The sequence below is a fragment of the Bos indicus x Bos taurus genome, chromosome 14, assembly GCF_003369695.1.
Source record: "Bos indicus x Bos taurus breed Angus x Brahman F1 hybrid chromosome 14, Bos_hybrid_MaternalHap_v2.0, whole genome shotgun sequence".
NCBI classification, from domain to species: Eukaryota; Metazoa; Chordata; class Mammalia; order Artiodactyla; family Bovidae; genus Bos; species Bos indicus x Bos taurus.
In genome coordinates, this window is record NC_040089.1 from 55,643,079 (window position 1) to 55,667,685 (window position 24,607).

Here is a 24,607-nt window from a genome sequence, read left to right on the forward strand (position 1 = left end):
TTAACACGTTCACCCTCCTTGAAATATGTTCCTCCACTAATTGTCTTCATTTAGACAAATCACACTATTCAATTAATAATAATATTTATTATTTTCATGGTCCAGGCACTCACATGGGCATGAGATCCAGAATGCAGACTCTCAACTGTCACACCACTTTTTATCTCAGTGGTTCAAGTGTTGGAGTCATTTCTCTCCCCTTTTCTACATACCTAGATCTATCAAGTCTATGGGTTCTATTTCAAATATATCTTACTATTTTCACTGCTATTTCCCTCAGTGTATTAGGCCTTTGCAGAATTACTCAGATTACCTCACTCATATCATTCAGCATTCTCCTAACTAATGTCTTTGACTTTGGTCTAATCTTTTGCCAACTGAAAACAGTGATCATCCTCAAGCATAAATTTAACTATAATACACCTTGCCTTACAGTCTTCCAATGACTTTTCATAGCCTTTAGAATATTGTCCAAATTCTCAGTGAAAGTGTTAGCCACTCAATCTTGTGTCTGGCTCTTTGCAACCGCATGGACTGCAGCCTGCCAGGCTCCTCTATCCATGGAATTGTCCAGGCAAGAATACTGGAGTGGGTTGCCATTCCCTTCTCCAGGGGATCTTCCTGACCCAGAGATAGAACCTGGGTCTCCTGCACTGCAGGCAGATTCTTTATAATCTGAGCCACCAGGGAAGCCTTCTCAGTACCCTAGACTAAGACTTCATTCCTGGTTGTCTCCACTTTTGTTGCTCGGGCTTAGTGAGCTATGTCAGTTCTTTGGACTGATTCTGTTCTTTCTGGACCCCTGGCCTTCACCTCTATGGTTACCTTTGCATAAGTCACCTTCTTTACCTTCTTCACCTACACAGCTTCCATTAATTTCCATCATCCATTCAGTTTAGGAATTTTCTTTTCCAGAAAGCCTTTTTGATGCTCACCTTTCCCCAAAACTACCTGGATCAGATAACACTAATCGGTGCTTCCCCCCATGATGACACTTGTTCCTTTATGGCGTTAGTGACCAGTTTACTTTCTTGTTTTTCCTATTAGACTAAGATATTTTTGTGAGTGGGAACTCCTGTTCATGTGTATATCCTAGTGCCTAACTCAGTGCCTGACATACAGTAGGTATTCAACTGAATCATAAATGAGTAGATGCACATCTGTCCTTGTGTTAATCACTTAGTCATGTCTGACTCCTTGTGACCCCATGGACTGTAGTCCACCAGGCTCCTCTGTCTGTGGGATTTTCTAGGCAAGAATACTGGAGTGGATAGGCATTTCCTTCTCCAGGGGATCTTCCTGACCCGGGGACTGAACTTTAATCCCACTGTTTTCCCATTCCATATAATAATGAACTTGAAGGGATTATAAAAATTGAACAAAGCCATCCTTAATTCCAGGATAATACCTCCACTGTGGACTGCAGTTGGTTTATACAAAAGTATTGACTCGATTGCTCTTAACTTCTTCAGAGACATGCCTAATGGATTTGTAAAGAAACTCCTGGTGGTCCATTCTAGCACTTTATAATACCTAGTTAAATATTTCTTCTGTAAATTCATCCTGAATCCGAGTCCCTTTCTATCTTTTCCCCGTAGAACAAAACTGTCTCCGTGCACTCTTCTCTGACTCTTCCCTCAGATTTTTCTACATGCGTAGTATTGCAAATGTTTGTCAGGCAGAATCAGTCACAAAGCTGAGCTCTCATCAGAGGAACCATGGCAGGATGTCAGTCCTGCACATGGGGGCTTTAGTCACTTGACTCTACAAATGATCTTTAAAGATCCATGGGGTGCTCTGCATTTACTCTGCCTCTTTCCTTTCTCACTCTCCCAGTGGTGCCACCACTCTCCTTATCTTCCCAGCTAAGAGCTGCTGCCTGCAGAAAGGATGCTGAATTCTCCCATGGTCATAAATCCCCATAAAACTCAAACAACAAAGGCATAGATTGGAAAGGCATAGGATGCTTTACTTACTTGCAGCTAATTTATAATTATGCTTAGGTAATTTATCCAAGGGATATAGATTTTGGCTCAAAGTCACCTGTGTTGTTTGTAAAAGGTTGTACTATTTTCTTTTCCAAAATAATATTATCTATTTTTATTGCAACTAAATATGGATGTCAGGTGCTTTACATTATTCATCCTATTCCATGAGCACATATATTTAGCTTTGTTTAATCTTCAGAGCTAATTTAATTTTTAGTTTATTCAAGTTCTTTTTAGGTGCCTCCCATGCAGCTCTGGAGAGCTGTGTCTGACTCTAGTGTCAAGGTCATGACTTCCCAGTTTTAGATAAATCCACTGATTTATTTAACTGAAACTTCTCACTCTCCTTGGCTCATTCGTCTTTCTTTACTTTCCCTTGTAACTGGAATCACCCACTACAAATATGCCTTTGGCCCTCTGGCTGTTCCAAGGAGGGGAATTGTGTGTTTTTTTAATCTCTAGCAAAGAACCCAACCCTCTTCTAGCCTCTTAAATGCAGTCATTGCTCCAGAACTTGGATTTTGTCCATCTGTCCTTCCCTTAAAAAAAATTCACCTCTAGTCAGAGTCGGAATCAAGACGGTGGAGTAGGAAGATTCTGAGCTCACCCCTTCCCAGGGACGCTCCACAACTACATACACAGCAATCATCTCTGAGGACAACCTGAAGACGAGCAGAAAAGCTTCTCTACAACTCAGGACATAAGGAAAGGGCCATGCTGAGATGGGTAGGAGGGGCCGAGATGCGGTCCAGTCAGAACCCCCACCCTCAGGACAGTGATCCACAAGTGAGAGGGACACAATGTTCATGGAGAACCCCCTCCCCAACCCTGAGGAGTGAGGGGTCTGAGCTTTTCCTTGGGCTCCCCAGCCCCAGGAGTCCTGCACTGGGAAGATGATTTCCCCCCCATAACATCTAGCTTTGAAACCCAGAGGGGCTTATGTCCAGGAGAGCTGGAGGGCTGTGGGGAAACTGAGATTTCACCCTTGCACATAAACCTATTCCCTCTGAGTCCCAGCACACAGGTAGCAGCTTGAAAAGAACCTGGGCCTTACACAGAGGAGATCACTGACATAAGGACAGGTGCCACAGGCACGGGGTTCTGGTGGCACTTTCTCTGGGGACGAAAGCACTGGTGGGTCCCAGATTTCTTTCACTCTCTTTCACCTAGCTGGCTCAGGGCTGGCACACACCATGTCTGTCCCACTCCATCAACTGAGCTAAAGCTGTGTACCCTATCCTGGTGTCCCCTGGGACCCATCTCACCCAACCCACCTGTCCCATCTGGGCCCTCCAAAGAGGCTCCTGACCCCCCTACCTATTCAGTTCAGTTCAGTCAGCCTTAAAAAAGAATAATACCTTGCCATTTGTAATATGTGGATGGACCAGAGGGTAAATATATGCTAAGTGAAGTAAGTGGGACAGAGAGACAAATACTGTATGATTTCACTTATACAGGCACACCTCAGAGTAATTGTGAGCTTGGTTCTAGACCATAGCAATAAAGGGACTATCACAATAAAGCGAGTTACATGTATTTTTTGCTTTCCCAGGGCATATAAAAGTTATGTTTACACTATACTGTGGTCTATTAAGTGCATAAAAGCATTTTGTCTAAAATAAACCAATATACATACTTTAATTAATTCTTTATTGCTAAAAAATGCTATCATCCAATAGTACGGGATTGCCACAAAATTTCAATTTGCAAAAATTGCAATACCTATGAAGTGTGATAAAATAAACTGTGTTTGTATGTGAAATCTAAAAAACCAAACAATCAAATCAAATAAAAACAAACTCATAGATAACAGAGAACAAACTGGTGGTTAGCAAGGGATAGGGTGATGGGGTGTTGGGTGAAATAAGTAAAGAGAATTAAGAAGTATAAATTTCTAGTTATAAAAATAAATGTCATGGAGATAATTACAATAATAACTTTGTATGGTGACAGAAGGTTAGCAGACTTGTCATGGTGATCAATTCATAATGTATATAAATGCTGAATCACTCATGTACATCTGAAATGAATATAATGTTAACTGTAGTGCAATAAAAAGAATAGAAAGAAAGAAACTGAAGTCGATCAGTCATGTCTGACTCTTTGCAACCCCATGGACTGTAGCCTACCAGGTTCCTCCGTCCATGGGATTTTTGAGGCAAGAATACTGGAGTGGGTTGCCATTTCCTTCTCCAGGAGATCTTCCTGACCCAGGAATTGAACCTGGGTCTCCTGCATTGTAGGCAGACGCTTTACCATCTGAGCCACCAGGCAAATATACAAATAAATTCAATCCTAGTCATACTTGCTTTCTATTATTCTACTGGTTTGTAAATGCACATATCTGTTCCTGACTACTCACTTAGAGTCTAACTTTTTCCAAATCCTAAATACTTACAATCTAAAATTTCCATATCCTTATTGTAAGCTAAAGATTTCTGACAATGTTTTTTAACATCTGTCCTTTAAGATTTCTTTCAACAAAGCACACAATCTGGTGGGAGAGACACGTGAACAAATGGCTTCAGCAATGTGGTGCATGCGGGTCCTCATCAGACCTGTTACTTCCCATTCACCCTCTCACAGATCAGCTTTCAGAGCAGGCTTTCCTTCCCTCCAGGGGCAGGGATTGGTGCTTGTCCTTCTGTCTGTAGCACTCTGTTCTTGCACCTGTTTGGAATGCTTGCTGCGGGGAGAGTATGTACACTGGCTTGAGGGAAGGAGAGAGTGTGGCCAGATAAAGGACACTGCTTGTGAAAGGGTATGCTGGGGACAGAAAGGAGATGAGCTGGAAGAAGTAAGCAGGAGGCAGAACTTAGCTGTCCCAGTGTGATAACACTTTGGATGTAAACCTATAGGAAATGACGGTATTGGAAGGCTCGGGCAGCATAGCGATGCTATCTAGTGTGTGTTTTAGCTCATTCTAGCAGCACCCTGGGGGCTGAATTGGAAGAGGTCAACCAAGAGGCAGGGGAGTGGTTAGGAAGGAAGCTTATGCAATGGTTTGTCCAGGCAGAGAGACTGGCCTCCTGGTCTCCAGTGCAGAGAGGACATGATGAGGCTGGAATTAGGGAAACAGCATTAGAGAGAAGAAGGTGGGTGCTGGGGGGATTTCAGAGGAAAAAAATTCCAGGTGTGATGACTTGGAGAGCAGACTTGTGGAAATTTACGCAAGAGGAGGGCATTTACGGCCCAGAAAAAGGGAACTGATGATGGCCCTGTACATGGATGAAAGTGAAAGTTGCTCACTTGTGTCCAACTCTGCGACCCTATGGACTATACTGTTCATGGAATTCTCCAGGCCAGAATATTGGAGTGGGTAGCCTTTCCCTTCTCCAGGGGATCTTCCCAACCCAGGGATCAAACCCAGGTCTCCCACATTGCAGGTGGATTCTTTACCAGCTGAACCGAATACCGGAGTGGATAGCCTATCCCTTCTCCAGGGGATCTTCCAGATTCAGGAATTGAACTGGGGTCTCCTGCATTGCAGGCAGATTCTTTACCAACTGAGCTGTCAGGAACATGGATAGGCAGGGGTTAATGAGGGCCCACTGGAAGGGAAACTCCGAAGCTGCACCCCGTGGAATGTGACTTCCTTGGTGCTGTTCACCAGCCTGATGGGGGACTTGGGAAGGCAGGCGCCAGTGGGGGCCCTGTGCTTGGCTTTCTGGCCTCACTGATCCAACCCAAGCTTGCAGGTCCTCCGCATTTATTTCCCATAAACTTTTGGCTCACATCTAGCTAATTGCATTACTACTCCTCAGACAGAGCATGCTTTATAATAAAATTCTGGGCTTTTTCTCCCATTGATAATACCATCAGATCCTTCTCATCTCCCTCCTTTATCTGGAATGACCTCTTTCCGCTCAGTCTCTTTAATGTGGCCCAAACCTCCAGCTCCAGGAAATCCTCACTGATCTCTCCTTTGACTTTTCTCGTACTCTATGGTTGAAATGGAGCAGGTGAGATGGGTTAAAATCTTGGCTTTGACACAACTGGCAGATCAACTTTGTATTCCTATGCCTCCAAGTCCTCTTTTACAGTTAGTTCCTACTCAGGATTCTGGTGATGATATATTGAATCAGTTCGTATAAACTTAATGTGCTTACTATATTTCTCTCTGGGCATAGAGCAGAAGACTGAGAAATACTTACTAATTTGATCTTATGAATATGCTGCTAGGTGAGCCTGGAAGATCTATCTACTATGATCTCTAAACTTTGTCTTCTTCAGGAATGAATTACTAGTCTAAAATTTTTGCTATTTCATGAATAAGGTGGGGATAAACAATATTCTAATTATGACATGTAATTTAAGTATAGTAAATAAGAATTATGGAATGCTTATTATGTACTAGGCATTTCCTCACAGCAACCCTATGAGTGGGTATCATTAGTATCCCATGTTACCCTTGAACAAACAAGTATTATGAAGTAAAATAACTTATCCAGTTAGAGAGACAGGATGTAGAATTGAACTTACATTTTTCTGACTCCAGAGGTCATGCTGGACTCTGCCTTTGGGTAGATGTTCAGCCTATGGGATTCCTTGCTCTAATGAAGCCTGAACTGGGACCTTGAGCTTTTCAGAGAGGTGGGAGGTATTGATGGTGGGGAGGGCTTTACAGGTGGGAAAAATGACACCAGCAAGGTTGCAAAGTTAAATGAGCTTGGTATACACGGGAGAATCTAGTGGACACACCTGCAGCTATGAAGAAGGAATAAATATAGGTAAAGGCCATTCATCCTCTTGTATTCTGTGCCATGCTTCCTAACACCACTGCCTGTCCACTCATTCCAGCTGAAAATCTGGGACTCGATTTAGGAACTTCTCCCTTTGTCATTTGACAAATTAGTAGTTAAATCCCACTGATTTTGCTCTATACATCCATCCTAGCCTTCTCTACTTACATCTTAATGCAAGTCTTTGCTTTCTTGCTTGGATTCCAAAAGTGTCATTTCTGTTTCTCAGGTTATAGGCTGGATTCATTGTAAAATTTCATGAGTAAAGTTTCCAAAAGTCAAATCCAGTTTGCCACTGTCCTTGTTAGAGTCCTTCAGTGGTTCCCTGGTGCCTTAGAACCAAATTTAGATATTTTTAGTGACACACAGGGCCTTCCAAAGTCTTACCCTGGGATCTGTTTGGCTATGTAAATGACTAATCCTGCTGGTTTCATGTAAGCCTGGTGAATGCCTACTTGTTTTTCAAAAGTGCAGTGACTCTTCCCTGTTGGGGGGTGCTGCTCTCTAGCATCATGTGCGGTGTTCACCACTCCTTGTGTCTCTTCTGCACATTGTACAGCCTAACTTTGTATTTTCCTACTGTTTTGTTCAACTCCTGTGTACGAGACAGCAAAAGAGACACTGATGTATAGATCAGTCTTATGGACTCTGTGGGAGAGGGAGAGGGTGGGGAGATTTGGGAGAATAGCATTGAAACATGTGTAATATCATGTATGAGACGAGTCGCCAGTCCAGGTTCGATGCACGATACTGGATGCTTGGGGCTGGTGCACTGGGACGACCCAGAGGGAGGGTATGGGGAGGGAGGAGGGAGGAGGGTTCAGGATGGGGAACACAGGTATACCTGTGGCAGATTCATTTTGATATTTGGCAAAACTAATACAATATTGTAAAGTTTAAAAATAAAATAAAATTTAAATTAAAATAAATAAATAAAATAAAATAAAAAAAATAAAAAATAAAAAAGTTATAGTTGATGTACAATATTATATAAGCTACAGGTATACCATATAGTGATTCATAATTTTAAAGGTAGCAGAGACATCACTTTGCCAATAAAGGTCTGCAAATCAAAGCTATGGTTTTTCCAGTAGTCATGTATAGATGTGAGAGTTGGACCATAAAGAAGGCTGAGCACTGAAGAATTGATGCTTTTGAACTGTGGTGCTGGAGAAGACTTTTGAGAGTCCCATGGACAGCTTAGAGATTAATCAATCCTAAAGGAAATCAACCCTGAATATTCACTGGGAGGACTGATGCTGAAGCTGGAGCTCCAGTACTTTGGCCATCTGATGTGAAGAGCTGACTCATTGGAAAATACCCTGACACTGGGAAAGATTGAAGGCAAGAAGAGAAGAGGGCAGCAGAGGATGAAATGGTTGGTTGGAATCATCGACTTCGTGGACATGAGCTTGAGCAAACTCTGGGAGATGGTGAAGGGCAAGGAAGCCTGGTGTGCTGCCGTCCATGGAGTCTATACACAGAGTGGGACACAACTAAGCGACTGAACAACAACAACAGTTATTATAAAGTATCATCTATATTCCTGTGCTGTACAATGTCTTTGTAGATTATTTTATACATAGTAGTCTGTGCCTCTTAATCCCCTAATCCTAACTGGCCCCCCTTCCTTTCCTCCTACCACTGGTAACTGCTAGTTTGTTCTCTGTATCTGTGTCTGTTTCTTTTTTTGTTATATTCACTAGTTTGTTTTATTTTTTAGATTCCACATATAAGTGGTATCATACAGTATCTGTCTTTCTCTGACTTATTTTACTTAGCGTAATACTCTCCAAGTCTATCCATGTTGTTGCAAACTGCAAAATTTCATTCTTTTTCATGGCCGAGCAGTAGTCCATTGTATAGATGTACCATATCCTCTTTATCTCTTCAACTGTTGGTAGACGCTTAGGTTGCTTCCATATATTAGCAATTGTAAATAATTATTCTATGAACATTAGGGTACATGCATCTTTTCAAATTAGTGTTTTTATTTTTTCACACCTGTCAGAATGGCTATCATCAAAAAGACCACAAATAACAAATGTTGGCAAGGATGGAAAGAAAGGGAAACCCTCGTGCACTGTTGGTGGGAATGCATGTTGGCACGGCCACAGTGGAAAGCAGTATGCAGGTTTCTCAAGAAAACTAAAAATAGAGTTATTATATGATCCAGTCCTGGTTATAGATCTGAAAAATCAAAAATACCACGCAAACTGCTTTTGAATTGTGATACAGAAAGTTCCACAAGACAGCGACTATTATTTGTTCTCCAGAGTAATGCCTGGCATGAGATTGGTGCTCAGTAATTGTTCATTGAATTAAAGAAATAATGGCTGAACAAAGCAAGAAAAAAGATGAAAAGGTCAGATTTTAGAGGGCTTTGAAAGCCAGTCAGGGGAAATTGGGGTTATTTCTCTTTGAAATAAGATGATGTGTGCAAATCGTTTTTGGAAAATTAGTCACAGAGGAGCACTCAGATTTATTCTCATCTTAGTACTTTTGCTCACATTGTTTCCTTCCCTAAGTTGCCATCCCTCTGCATCTCTGCATATTCTGTCCAGTGTAGTTCGCTTATTGGGAAGCATATTTGAAAGGCTTGTTGGAAAGCCAACAGGACTTTGTATAAAAAGTAAATTATGATTTGAGTATGCCATGTTTCTAAGTCAGCCTGTTCTGTCTGAAAGTGGGGAAATCTTCCTCAAATTCTTATCTACCAACAAACTCACTATTATTCTAGCTGGTTGCTAGTTTTGCTGTTTTATAATTCAAAAGACAGTCAATAAAAGAAAATAAATTTTAATTAAAACCAGAGAAGGATATGGAATGGCAAACAATACTTTTTCAGGGAGCAAAATAGAGTGCTGGACTTGACTTAGTCTCAACTATGCATGTATGTACTCTTTTCAGTTCAGTTCAGTTCAGTCGCTCAGTCATGTCCGAAAACAACAGAATGGGAAAGACTAGAGATCTCTTCAAGAAAATTAGAGATACCAAGGGAACATTTCATGCAAAGTTGGGCCCGATAAAGGACAGAAATGGTATGGACCTAACAGAAGCAAAAGATATTAAGAAGAGGTGGCAAGAATACACAGAACTGTACAAAAAAGATCTTCATGACCAAGAAAATCACAATGGTGTGATCACTTACCTAGAGCCAGACATCCTGGAATGTGAAGTCAAGTGGGCCTTAGAAAGCATCACTATGAACAAAGCTAGTGGAGGTGATGGAATTCCAGTTGAGCTATTTCAAATCCTGAAAGATGATGCTGTGAAAGTGCTGCACTCAATATGTCAGCAAATTTGGAAAACTCAGCAGTGGCCACAGGACGGGAAAAGGTCAGTTTTCATTCCAATCCCAAAGAAAGACAATGCCAAAGAATGCTCAAACTACCGCACAATTGCACTCATCTAACACGCTAGTAAAATAATGCTCAAAATTCTCCAAGCCAGGCTTCAGCAATATGTGAATCGTGAACTTCCAGATGTTCAAGCTGGTTTTAGAAAAGGCAGAAGAACCAGAGATCAAATTGCCAACATTCACTGGATCATGAAAAAAGCAAGAGAGTTCCAGAAAAACATCTATTTCTGCTTTATTGACTATGCCAAAGCCTTTGACTGTGTGGATCACAATAAACTGTGGGAAATTCTGAAAGAGATGGGAATACCAGACCACCTGCCCTGCCTCTTGAGAAACCTATATGCAGGTCAAGAAGCAACAGTTAGAACTGGACATAGAACAACAGACTGGTTCCAAATAGGAAAAGGAGTACGTCAAAGCTGTATATTGTCACCCTGCTTATTTAACTTACATGCAGAGTACATCATGTGCTCTTTTACAATTCATTTATTGTGTATGATACACATGCACACACATACACAGAAGTGTATTGATCAACATTTAACAACTGGCTCTCCACAAAAAAGGGAGGGGCCCTGAAATGTCATATTTTCTGATTTCTACAAATTAGTACTCCAATCATGACCAATTTTAAGCAACCAGTATAAAGTCACTGAATGTAGATTTGTGAAGAAATGCTAGCCACCCACTCTTGCAAAGCTTGTGTTCCCTGGCTGCAACACATGACCTGCCATATATTCTTTGGGGAGCTGCTGCATACCAAGTTCAGTGCTGAGGGCACTGGGAATAAGGGCCCTACCCTTACAGACATTAGTGGCAATGGGAAGACCAACAGGTAACAATTATGATACATAAGAATTACTAAACCAGAAGTAAATACAAATTACTGTGGAAACAGGTAGAATACCTAACGTAATTATTATAGCTAGGCATTCAGTTATATAGATCTGCTTGAGAAATGCAGGGAAGGCTTGATGGGGTGCATGGGGGGGGGGCGCCATTTGATCTGAGACTTGGAAGATAATTGGGAGCTTGCCAGATGAAATGTTTTCCAGCTGAGAGAAAGTAGCAAGTTCAGAGAACTACAAATAATTCAGTACTTCTGGGGTATAAAGTATACATTAGGAGAGCCATAAGCGATAAAGTTAAAACATATAAAGGAGTCAGGATCACATTTGTTATGCTAAGGGGTTTAAACTCTAGGCTTCAGGGAACTACAAAAAGCATTTCAATAACATACTTGTGTATTAGAGAAACCTCCTGGTGAGCAGTGTGCAGGATGACCTAGGAGATGGTGGAATGGGAGAGGCTTGGTGAGGTATGTCCTGAAATGGAGCAGATAAGAAATGGTGACTAGGGCAATGGCCGTGTGAGGGAGTAGGTCAAACATGAGAGTTTAGGAGCTAGAATCACTAGCATCTGGTTATCACTTGGGGTGGGTAGATAGGACAGAAAAGTGCTATAAGGCCTCCTAGATTTGTGGTCTGGGAATCTAAAATAGGAAAGAAGAAAAGTGATATGGATTTATGAAGGAAATAAATGGATTTAGATGTAGTCATATTGGATTTGATGTACTTACATGATGTCCAAAAACCAGGTAGGTGTATGGGTCAGATATCTTTGCAAGAGCTGTGTCCTGGGCTCTCATAGGCAGGAGTTGTAACCTTGGGTGTGGATGTAAGTAGGTGGAGTGACAAAGGTCAGGGCTGGGAAAGAGCAACCACAGTCTGGTTCAGGCTTCCCTCCATAGAGAATGCACTTCCATTGTCCCACTTCATGCTACTAGACTATTCTCTCCCTGGACGTGCCCAGTCTTCCCCTATTTACTACTCTCTCAGTTGAACTTTCTTCCTTTTCTCTCTGTTCTCCTTATTGCTGCTTTGAGACATTCCACCCATCTTCACAGGCCCAGATCAATGCCACGTACCCCACTGAGCCTTCCTCCACTCTTTCCCAGCTTTTCTCCTCTTGGATGCTGTGTCCTCTATTCTAAAGCATAATAGTCTACTCAGGATTATTTGTGCACACGGCCAATAGTGAGCCCCTAGAAGGTGAAGAGTTTGCTTTTAAATGTCCTGATGGCCTCTATATCTAGGAGTGTTAGGTGCTTCTGGGGTTATGAATGAATGTTTCATTAAACTGGGGAGGATATTGAATCTTCCCCAATACTGGACTTCCCTGGTGGCTCAGATGGTAAAGAATCTGCCTGATATGCAGAAGAGCCAGGTTCAATCCCTAGGAGGGAAAGATCCCCTGGAGAAGGGAACGGCAACTCACTCCAGTATTCTTGCCTGGAGAATTCCATGGACAGAGGAGCCTGGTGGTCTACAATAGGGTTTCAGAGTCAGACATGACTGAGTGACTAACACTTTCACTGTTTTCACTTTTCTTTGAATAGAAAATGATCTACCATAAAATTCTGCTTAATGTTGGCCTAGCTTTAACTTTACACCTTTCACCTTCCCCTAACTCATAACAAAAGTAAAGGAGACTAAGAACATGGGTACGGCCCAGCCTTCATCTGTCTGGAACTTGGACTGTCTGCAATTTGAAGAATTCACAAGAGAATGCATAAAGAAATATAATTTTTTATTTTCAAGGTTAGCTGATTTTAAGGGGCTTTTTGGTATGTGGTCAAATTGAGAATTCTGTAGGAGTGCAGGTTTTTCTTTTTTGTAGGCATATAGAAAAATTTATTTTTCTCTACCAGTGAAATTATAACTCAAAGCTGCAAGTATAAAATTGGGAATAAACAATGTGTGTTCATCTAACCAAAGGGCACAAAACATGAAACTGCACTTTCAATGAATCAATTTATGGCAGAAGGAGTTTTTCCTTATATAGGATGTGAATTAGAAAATGGAACACTTTTCTTTAATAATAAAAAAATAAGATGGCACACTTAGATATCTGTGTGCTAAATGCAAAACTTGCACTCCCCCCTTGCCCATCTTAGAGGTCTTTATATTATTAAGAATATAGTTGGGCCCAGACAAATAGAGCAAATAAGACAATTACAAATGAAAGATGGACCTGTGAGAATAGTACAAAAACACTCCCAGTAAACTTGAGAAACCTCTGATTTAGGCCTAATGCTGAAGAGTTTGGGATCATTAATTTGCCTTTTGAGGTTAATCATTGATTAGGCTACCCACACAACTTGAGGGATTTCATGTTTGCAAATGTCAGCCCTATGGCCACTATTATGCCTCTTTTCCTTTGTGTTCTGTTTTTCTTGTTCAGGGTTTCTTCTTTAAAAAGGTAAGAGTTGGAGGGAGGCAGGGGAGAAGAGACACATTTAAGCCCCTTGTCTACCCAAGTTCATCATTTTCCACGAGCACAGCCTACTCAGATTGCTCCGTCAGAGTCGGAGTCGGGAGGCTGCAGAGGGCGTGGAGGTCACTGGGAAGGACAGGGACGCGGGAAGGGTAGCTGATGGTACAGGTGAGCAGAGACAAGCCATGGATTTTGTCTGATGCCTCTCATTTGATTCAAGTCACTCCATGAGGAATTGTTGGTTTCATTTTATTAATGAGAAAACAGAGGCTGAGAAAAACTGACTCACAATCTTATCCATTTTCTTTTACTCTGTGCTATTCTTGGGAATATTAATTTCAACATTTTGTGTAAAAGCAGCATGTAAGGTTATATATCTATGAAGTGAAGCGAAGTGAAGTTGCTCAGTCGTGTCCAACTTTTCACTACCCCGTGGACTGTAGCCTGCCAGGTTCCTCTATCCATGGGATTTTCCAGGCAAGAATACTGGCGTGTGTTGCCATTTTCTTCTCCAGGGGCTCTTCCCAATTCAGGGATTGAACCCGAGTCTCCCACATTGCAGGAGGATTCTTTACCAGCTGACCACAAGGGAAGCCCAAGAATACTGGAGTGGGTAGCCTATCCCTTCTCCAGGGGGTCTTCCCTGCCTAGGAATTGAACCTGGGTCTCCTGTATTGCAGGCAGATTCTTTACCAACTGAGCTATCAGGGAATCAGCAGTATATCTATCTATCTATCTATATATCATTTATCATCAATATATATATATCTATGTATTGACTATTGGAGAAGGCAATGGCACCCTACTCCAGTACTCTTGCCTGGAAAATCCCATGGATGGAGGAGCCTGGTAGGCTGCAGTCCATGGGGTCGCTAAGAGTTGGACACGACTGAGCGACTTCACTTTGACTTTTCACTTTCATGCATTGGAGAAGGAAATGGCAACCCACTCCAGTGTTCTTGCCTGGAGAATCTCAGGTGGGCTGCCGTCTCTGGGGTCACACAGAGTTGGACACGACTGAAGTGACTTAGCATAGCATAGCATATATTGACTATAATGATATAAAATAAAATCAAGCAAAAATGAGAAAAATATTACTAAATGCTAATATATTATGGTTTTGAGAGGTAGGATACAGGATGCTTTTTTTCTTATGCCTTGTGTTCTATGTTTTCCATAATACATGATTGCTTTTCTATCATCCACAGAAATAATAGCAACAACAGCAACAAATAAAGGGCATGTATTTCTTTAAAAGGAAGACTGCTTTTGTCTCTTGGGTTACCAATGTTCCTCTTGGGAAGGTAGAAGGCTTTTAAGAAATTTATAGAAACAAAGACCGTTTGGCCTTTTAAAAACTTGTCCTGTCAAACAAAACCCATAATGAAAAATTTGCCACAACTCTTGGAGTTTCTATTCAGACTAGGTCACACAGTTCCCCACTAGCTGTACTGTTTAAAAAAAAAGTACATTCGAGTGACTCAACTGAAAATGAAACTGGTAGCCTGATCTATAAAATAGTCTGCATATCCCTGTGTCCTATGGAAAGCAAATATTTGAATTCAATGTGTTTATTCACAGTGTTGTCCTTCAGCAAGATACTCCTGTGTCTCCAAAATGCCAAAAGATCCAATCAATTCCTCAGCCAATGATAAAGACATTTTATCTATACAATGCTGAACACTTGAATTGACTGAACAGAGAGAGATCTTTTGGTATTGTGTAGATGGAGCTGGAATGTGACAATGTGATCATTTAAACTAGGGCTCCAGCATCAAAACAACCAATTGTAAAGCAAAAGATTTAGTCAATCAGATAATTCTTTTGTCTACACAACTCCAAGCTATTATTTAGAGTAATTTGTTTTATCGACTTGACCAAATATTTAGTTGAATCTGAATAACAGAAAGAAAGAAGATTCTGGCCTGAGTTTTCTGCATCAGAAATATAAGTTAAAAGTAAACAAATCAGCAAACACAAACCTCACATGTGTCCCTCACATATAAATATTCTTTATATTTCCTCTAACATGTAGTTCTTCTAAGCTCTGCACATTTGACTTTAATTACTTGTTAGAAAGACCTGGTCCAGACAGAATATTTATTAAAATGTAAATTAAACTTGCCCCAAAGAGAAAATGTGCAGAAAAAATAGTAGAATCAAATCCTGGGGCTAGAGGAGGTAGAGGTTAGAATCTTTTCAAGATTTAAGAAAAGAACCATTTCAGAAGAGGAAAAAGCCAGACCAAAGGGTCACTGATTTTGGACAAAACTGACTGCCCTTCATGGCTCTCATTCCATTCATCGGGAGACACCTCTGTTCTTCCAGACTCAGAACCGTCGAACTGTCCCCTCTTCATCTTTTGTATCTGACATGTTCACATCTCACCTCCTCTTTCTTTGCAACTCCTCTCTGGTTCACACCTTACTTTAAATTCTCCTGATAGAGAATCTTGCTACAATACTTCATGCCTAAATTACTACCAACAGCTTGAAAAGTGGTCCTTCTTCAAAAGTGGAGGCAGAGTCTCAGCCTCCAAGCCTGCCTCATCCACAGCTGTTAGATTTATTGTCCCCAAACACCACTTTCCTCACTGCTGCTTCCTGCTCACCACTCACACTCTTGGTTGCTCCTGCACTAAGTTCAAACTTCTTCCTTTGCCTGATATTTGGGATCCTCCACAACCCTTTCTCTCATTCTTCTCTCTCTCTTTCTCTCTCACAGATATACATATACACTAGCAATCCAATCTTACTTTCTGCTGTTCCTTCAAAGACTTCATTTTAATCAACCAAGTCACTGCTGTGTGTGCTTAGTCACTCAGTCATGTCTGACTCTTTGCAGCCCTATGGACTGTAAACTGCCAGGGTCCTCTGTCCATGGGGATTCTCCAGGCAAGAACTGGAGTAGGTTGCCATGCCCTCCTCCAGGGGATCTTCCCAACCCAGGGATTGAACTCAGGACTCCCACATAGTAGGCAGATTCTTTACCATTTGAGCCACCAGGGAACCAAATCACTGCATACTCTAAAATTCCCCCATAGTACCCTGTCCTGGTCCCCTCTCCAAATCCATACCATTCTCTTTCCAGCCATATCCTCATGACAACCCTAAATCCTCTGAACACAATTCCAAATGCCCTAATTATTAAAAGTTCAAGAAGTTGCCAAATCCTATACACACCTGTTCAACCAATGATCTTTGTTTAAATGGTGCATTATAGTTTAAAGAATAAATCTATTTCCCTTAGAGTTGCCAACATATTAACAGACTCAGAATGAGGCTAATTAAACACTCAGATGAACCAACTTTAGGTGTCCTTCATCAGGTATTTCATTGAACCTTACACCAATTCTGGTTGCTATTTATCCTCATGCTTAAAGATGAGGAAACTGAGGCTCAGAGAGTTCTGCTTACCCAAGGTCATACATCCAAGATTATTAGAACCCTAGAATTTTAAAGCCCAGGGTTTTTTGGAGCCTTTGGCTTTTTGTTTTACTACTCGGCCTCTTTGAGGACAGCCTATCTGTTAACAGCTTTGAAATATGAGTGTGAACATGTAACACAATTAGCAATTTAAAGCACATTATTAATGCTGATAGGTACTAATGACTGTAATTGAAAGGGAAGACATTAGACCAGACAAACAATTTTTTAGAATTTATAACAAGAATATAAATGAGTCTAATGAATGAATTTACTTCCTGACCTTCTTTGCTACAGACATTAACCCATGTTTAGTCTCTAATTGAGATGTACATATTCTTTACTGTCTTATTGTATTTGTTAATGTTTGCCTTGGCAGATGGCCAACAGACCTCTCTGAGTTTCCCTTAATCAAATTTTGGGTAATAGATGGCCAAATATGCCTTGTATTAGGTAGCACTGCTAAATCCAAAGCAACAGAAATCTAAGAGCTGGCAATAGTTTCTCAAGTCTTCCCTTTTATCATCTAGGCACCTTTAATAATACATGCTATATAAATCAAATGTCGTGATATAATTTAAAATGTTGTATATATTTCTTTTTAGTGATAGTTCATTATTCATTTCATGCATGCCTAAAACACCACTATTTATTAGTAACTTACTTCACTATGTGCCCAACATTCAATACAATTCTTCATATTTCAGCCAATCCAGAGATTAGGAAGTGATAGTATGAATGATTCACCTGCATACTTTAAAAAGTACACTCAGTTTCTGTTTATGTACATAGGAAGAACTAAATGCCTACAGGATCAAAAAAAAGAAAGAGAATTCAACCTGTTTGAATGAGCAAGTCTTGCTGATCACCTGTTCTTTTTTTCTGTTTAACAAAGAAAAGGATCTGAAAGCCAAGTTCCTAGATGACTTAGGTGTGTAACTATAGGTAAGTGTACACATGATATAAAGTATTCCTGCACTGTCTTACAAACTACACCTACTGAAACACAGTTACACTTCACTCATATGAAACCACCGTTCAACAGTAACTGCCTGAGCATTCAGGTGATCTGAAACACAGCTATGCTTAATAGGAAAAAGACGTGTGAAGAATGCAGTCATTCTTTGTCACAAATTAAGCTTGGTGTTAAGCCCTTTTATCAGAACACTTCCTGAGCAGAGTGCACTGTGAGCCTGTACATGCCAGGATATTTTGTAGGGAGCTGAAGGAGAAAGTGATAGAATCTTTCTCCACTAAGACTGAAGAAAAAAAAAAAAAAAGTCCAGGAACCCCTCTCAGTTTCAGTATTGTTTTGACTCATCTTTTCTCAAACTATCTTGTCAAATATTTGTCAGACGATAGAGTTCTTCAAAATATCCAGCTGCTACCTATAGAAACCAGAAATGGCCTAAATATATTGATAACATTTCTCAGAGGGGCACACCATTTTAAAGGTAGAATTCTAGGGTTTCGGTTTCTATTTCCTTACATTTTAATTGCACACAAACTGGTACCTGCTGGTGTGCTGTCAACATTTCCCCATCTATTTTTAGATCCTCAGTTGTTTTAGAGATGGATTTAATATGTAAAGCAGAGGCTTACACCAGTGAAACGCTTGTATGATTGTGTTTTAGTTTTGCCACCAGCTAAGTAGGGCAAAGTTGATCCTATCTCACAAGGAACTCTCTCCCACATTTTCTCTGTGAACTTGGACGCTCAGATTTGCTTACCTGCTTCCTTGAAGATACTGTGCTGTTGAAATATCTATTAGAGGTCTTTGAATTCAAATTCTTATTCTGATGAGTCGAGTCATTTTTCCACATGTTAGAGTTTTCTTTAGGATCTGAAGGAATGGGATTTAAGAAGAGGATCCTAGCTATGAATCCGTAGAGGACAGTGGCTAGGATCATTGGCACAACATAAAAGACACCAAAGTCCATTAGGTAAATAGGTGAGTAGTAATTCCTGGAGATCTTGTAGCCACAGGACACTACAATAGCATCTTTATAGGTGCTAATATTGAGATCCAGCAAGAAGAACCAGAGCATACAGTAAATGGATGTGAAAGCCCAGACAAAGATGATTATCTTTTTGGCTCTGGAAAATGTGCAGAGAAACTGGGCTTTGATGGGGTGACAGATCGCTATGTACCGCTCAATGGTAAAGGCTGTGATTGAGCAAGAGGATGCATTAATGCCCAAGTACTGGAGGTAAGTAATGCAGAGACATCCAACGTAGCCATAGACCCAGGAACCGTAGATGCTGTCCGTTATGTTGGGGAGGCCTGCAGCCACCAGGACCATGAGATCAGCTACTGCTAGACTCACCAGGTAGCAGTTTGTGGGGGTCCTCATGTGCTTGGTCCTCATGACCACCAGAACTACCATGATGTTGCCCACAATGCCCAGACCACAAATAATGAGCACAAGTAAGATGGTGACCACTTGGTATTCGAGGGCCACCACAGCTCGAGGCTGAAGCTGTGTTTGGTTCAGTTCACTTCCTGTCTCGTTTTCCATCTTTAGTGGCTTGAGGTTTCTCTGGAACACTTCTCAACACATCTTCCTTCCCCTGCCTTTACCACACTGGTTCTCTCCCCCTGTGAAGAGTTATAGTCCATATTCATTCACAGGGTCACAATCACTTACAGGTAATTCTCATGTTCTCTCATATCACCTCCCATTTTTCTCCAGTAATAGGGCTCATTTGTACTCCTGAAAACTCCTTTTATTGCAGTCTAGTATAGGATGGAGTAACAGTTTTGACCACCTTACAAAAGAGGGACTGTTTTTTTCTTAATGGACAAAAATGCTCAAGAAAAGAGACACAGAAAATGCTCCCTGTTTTGAAAGCATCCTCAATAGGGGTAAAAAAAGAAACAATATCAGCTACCTGAAAAATAAATACAAAGAAATCTCTCAGATGCTTGGGGAAAGTAAAATAAGAAAAAGATACTGGGTGGGAGGCTGGGGGTGGCGGGGAGCCAAAAAGCTTGACAGAAAATTAGCATCTGCCTCCTTGGCTCTCAAAGGGTGAGATCCCTCTGCTACAAAATAGCAAGCCTCCCCAGGCCCCCTGCCCTGCAGACCCAACAGAGAATAATTTCTCCTCTTACCTTTTGCTCTGTAGCGCTGCCCCTTCTTCCAGGTAGATGGAGCGGTAATAAGCGTGAGTTTCCAACCTTGCGGAAAGCCTCCTCCACTTTGGCAGGGAGACCACTTAGCAGGGCTCCGTCTTCAGAACTGCGGTTCCTCTAAACCCTCACAGCCTTTTCCAACTGATGACAGACCATACAGCCGCAGCAGAAGCAGCAGCAGGAGCAGCAGCAGAGAGCCTGGCAAATCATAGATCGTCCCCTAATGAGAACACGCTCAGCTCTCTGTCTCCCCCCTCCCCTCTAACACACCCGCCCCACACTCACATTCACACACGCCAGTCAGTCCTCACTGATTCATGATTTCCCCTCTGAGGATTTTCTTATAAATGTGCTAACGATATAGTTGTAATCTGGAAGGCTGATGGTGCCAGCCAGGGGGTTTGAAGCAGCTGGTCTTATAGTTGTTTATAGTCTAAGTTCTAGGGAAACTCAGGCACCTGCGTAAAGTCCTGGGTAAAGTCCCACTCCCCTGTGGGATAGGACTTAGGGAGAGCGAAGCCATCTCAGTCCAGACACAGCCCTGGAAGACTGAAATATCTGTCTGGGCAGAGAGCACACTTTTTTCTCTATGATGGAAACCTGAGGACTATTTCTCTGGTGAACCAGTGAGGTCGGCTCCCTTCTCTCATGGTATATGAATGGAGAATGAGTTAAGACTGATTTTAAACCATTTCAGCTGCAATCTTCTGAGGCTTATACAGATTATTTTTTTTAACCCATTTGAGATAAGAACATTGATTTAAACCTACATATGATCTGTGAACTTTGTTTTTCAACTCTGTTTTAGCATCACTTACTAGAATCTTTCTAACTGCTCTGGATACCTCTCCCCTCTTCACCCACCCTCTGGACTACAGCCACATGTACCACTCAGCAAGGTTCTGTGTCAATTTATTTCTAGGTAGAAAACATACCCAGTGGAAATCTGAACTGAGGCCACTCTGATAACACACCTCTGAAACAGACTATATAAGCCATCTTTTTTAGAAAAGTGTACTTCGGCTTGATTTTTATTTCTCTAAAGTAGCCCAGGAAACAGTGGAAACAGTGACAGACTATTTTTTGGGCTCCAAAATCACTGCAGATGGTGACTGCAGCCATGAAATTAAATAGATGCTTGCTCCTTGGAAGAAAAGTTATGACCAACATAGACAGCTTATTAAAAAGTAGAGACATTACTTTTCCAACAAAAGTCTGTCTAGTCAAAGCTATGGTTTTTCCAATAGTCATGTATGGATGTGAGAGTTGGACCATAAAGAAAGCTGAGCACCAAAGAATTGATGCTTTTGAACTGTGGTGTTGGAGAAGACTCTTGAGAGTCCTTGGAGTGCAAAGAGCTCCAAACAGTCCATCCTAAAGGAAATGAGCCCTGAATATTCATTGGAAGGACTGATTTTGAAACTGAAACTCCAATACTTTGGCCACCTGATGCAAAGAACTGATTCATTTGAAAAGACCCTGATGCTGGGAAAGATTGAGGGCAGGAGGAGAAGGGGATGACAGAGCATGAGATGGTTGGATGGCATCATCGACTCAATGGGACTGAGTTTGAGCAAACTCTGGGAGTTGGCGATGGACAAGGAGGCCTGTTGTGCTGCAGTCCATGGGGTCACAAAGACTCAGACATGACTGAGCAGCTGAACTAAACTGAACTGAACTGAAAGTAGCCCATGGGCTAATCTTTATACTTTTTAATGGAATCTCAGAAAATATGTCTTCCTTCTCTCAGAACCAAGTGAATGCACCAAATGTTAATGTCTGTCCACTTTTATTTCATACTGACAAGGAAAAGCAGCCCTTAACTTAATTCCCCATATGGTGAACAGGTTGATTCTCCATTTTGGGAAGTATAGATATTCTTTTTTCTAGAAGATGTCAATGGAAGGACAGATTTGGAGTAGACAGGACCATGGAGGTATCAGAACCATGTTCAGGGCTAGGTAACAATGGGATGAAGGTGAAGCTTGGATGACGCTGCATGAATTCCACCCTTGGGACCATTGAGGGCTCCTTGAGTATCTAACTTCTCCTTCCAAATCATCCAGAGTTACAAATTAGTGACGTATGACCCAGATTCAGGTTTCAGAAAGGTATGGTTTGGCCTGTACAATGTAGGCTCAAAGGTAGACTATTTAGACAATTTCTCAATATTGAAATGGAGATCAGTTCAGTTCAGTCACTCAGTCGTGTCTGACTCTTTGGGACCCCATGAACCGCAGCACGCCAGGCCTCCCTGTCCATCACCAACTCCCGGAGTCCACCCAAACCCATGTCCATTGAGTCAGTGATGCCATCCAGCCATCTCATTCTCTGTCGTCCCCTTCTCCTCCTGCCCCCAATCCCTCCCAGCATCAGGGTCTTTTCAAATGAGTCAGCTCTTCACATCAGATGGCCAAAGTATTGAAGTTTCAGCTTCAGCATCAGTCCTTCCAGTGAACACCCACAACTGATCTCCTTTAGGATGGACTGGCTGGATCTCCATACAGTCCAAGGGACTCTCAAGAGTGTTCTCCAACACCGCAGTTCAAAAGCATCAATTCTTCTGTATGGATATGAGAGTTGGACTATAAAGAAATGGAGATATTGCATACTAAATCTAGATTTCTACGTCTCATAAACATGGAAAGATCTGGCAACCAAGAGTCCATATTCCTGCTAGAAATAATAACCATTGAGTATTGTTGTGGGTAGCAGTTTGTGAGGTATAGGATGTGTCCTTTCCTAATTTCCTCCCTCTTTTCTGTCACATGCCAGCTTCACTCAGTATCACACACACCTGGCCTCTTTGTCTTCCTTTACCCAGGATAGGATTTCTGTCCACATTCTAGTTTGTTCAACCAGCTGATTTAGCAGACTGGAAAAAGGGCGCCCTCTTTACTTCCCTCCCTGCCCTCGGGGACAGAGATTACTCTGACCACCTTGCTCCTGGTGGAGTCCTCTCCATTTTGGAATAAAAAAAATGCCACCACCTCCAATCTGAAAGACCTCTTGAAAAGTCACACTTTATAAAACACTTCTTCCCGTCTCCCTGTCCCCAAGATTTTAGTCAGCTTTCAGGCCTCCTTAAAAGTGTGAAACTTCACTTCAATTCTTACATGTGGGTAGTAAAGACAAAGGGATATCCATCTACAAGCTGTCTGCCTTGGCAACTCCATCTCCCGGTAAATCTGATCACATCCTTCAGCATTTCTATGCAAGGACGCCATTCTGAGTCTCCATTTTGTCTCTCTTCATTTTTTAGAGCTTAATTGTTAAGCACTTACTACCACCAGGAGAAGGGGACGACAGAGGATGAGATGGTTGGATGGCATCACTGACTCAGTGGACATGAGTTTGAGTAAACTCCGGGAGTTGGTGATGGACAGGGAGGCCTGGCGTGCTGTAGTCCATGGGGTCGCAGAGTCAGACACGACTGAGCGACTGAACTGACTGATTGACTGACGCACCAGGAACCTAGTACATAACATTTTGTTTTACCTTCAGATATGTTGTGGTCTATGTGTCACACAGAGTCGGACACGACTGAAGTGACTTAGCAGCAGCAGCATGCTGTGGTCTACTGGGAGAAACCGACTCACGAACGGTTACAGATATGCACAGATCTGTCGAGCGGGTTTAGGTTGTGAAGGGAAAGCATTCATAGGTGGTGGGGGCAACGGGCTGAGGGGCCAGAGTGGACTTCTGAGGCCAAGTAACATCTGAGCACAGTCTGAAAGAGAAGCACAGCTTCTTTTCGAAAGGTGGGCTGAGTGAAGCTATTCTGACTGGAGGAGATAGAATATATAAGGCCCAGCTGGGTAAGATGGCAAGGATTGTGTGTGTGTAGGTGGGGGGTGTGGGAAAGTAACTCTATAATTCTGCTTTGGCCGTGAGGTGTATGAGCTGGTATGAGACAACCACTGATGACCAACAGGCAGCTTTTGTACTAAGGAGGCTCCCACCTCTGACTTGGATCATCGTCAGCTCATCCTTCCCTCCCTCATAACTAGCTCTTTCTCCTCTGCAGAGGCCAGACTTCTGCCTTCCCCATCCCAGACTTGCCGTCCATTATAGTCCTGTCTGTTTTCAGTCTAATTCATGTCCTTTGCAAAATTGTATTTTCAAAGTATCTGTGATTTTATAACAGAGGTTTATTATTTGTAAACCTCAGTTAGATAATATCTAATAAATATTCCCATGTGTAAAGAATAGCACAAAATAGTGTACAGCTAGACTACACAGCTGGGTTGAGATTTTCCCTATACTAGCTTAAATTCTGGAGAAGGCAATGGCACCCCACTCCAGTACTCTTGCCTGGAAAATCCCATGGATGTAGGAGCCTGGTAGGCTCTAGTCCATGGGGTCGCTAAGAGTCGGACACGACTGAGCGACTTCACTTTTACTTTTCACTTTCATGCATTGGAGAAGGAAATGGCAACCCACTCCAGTATTCTTGCCTGGAGAATCCCAGGGCAGAGGAGCCTAGTGGGCTGCTGTCTATGGAGTCGCACAGAGTTGGACACGACTGATGTGACTTAGCAGCAGCTTAAATTCTAACCAGCTCTGACTTTCCTGTCTTTTGAGTAATTCTGACTAGAGAAAAATGCATCCTTTGAAAACTGTCCAGTGGCATCTGTTTTGAAACAAGGGCAAGTTGTGGCTACAGCATGTAGACTGGT

General features: G+C 41.9%; 1 protein-coding gene across 1 annotated transcript in view; it reads right to left on the reverse strand.

Moving 5' to 3' along the window:
- The window catches only part of TRHR (thyrotropin releasing hormone receptor), a 45,927-nt gene extending 25,745 nt beyond the window's left edge, over window positions 1–20,182 (reverse strand). The window contains exons 1-2 of the mRNA XM_027561310.1: window positions 19,908–20,182; window positions 18,523–19,391 (exon numbers count right to left, since the gene is read on the reverse strand). Of these exons, the coding sequence (XP_027417111.1) occupies window positions 18,523–19,311 (789 nt within the window). The 5' untranslated portion in view covers window positions 19,312–19,391; window positions 19,908–20,182. The remainder of the gene's footprint in view (window positions 1–18,522; window positions 19,392–19,907) is intronic.
- Between the last annotated feature and the right edge of the window lie 4,425 nt (window positions 20,183–24,607).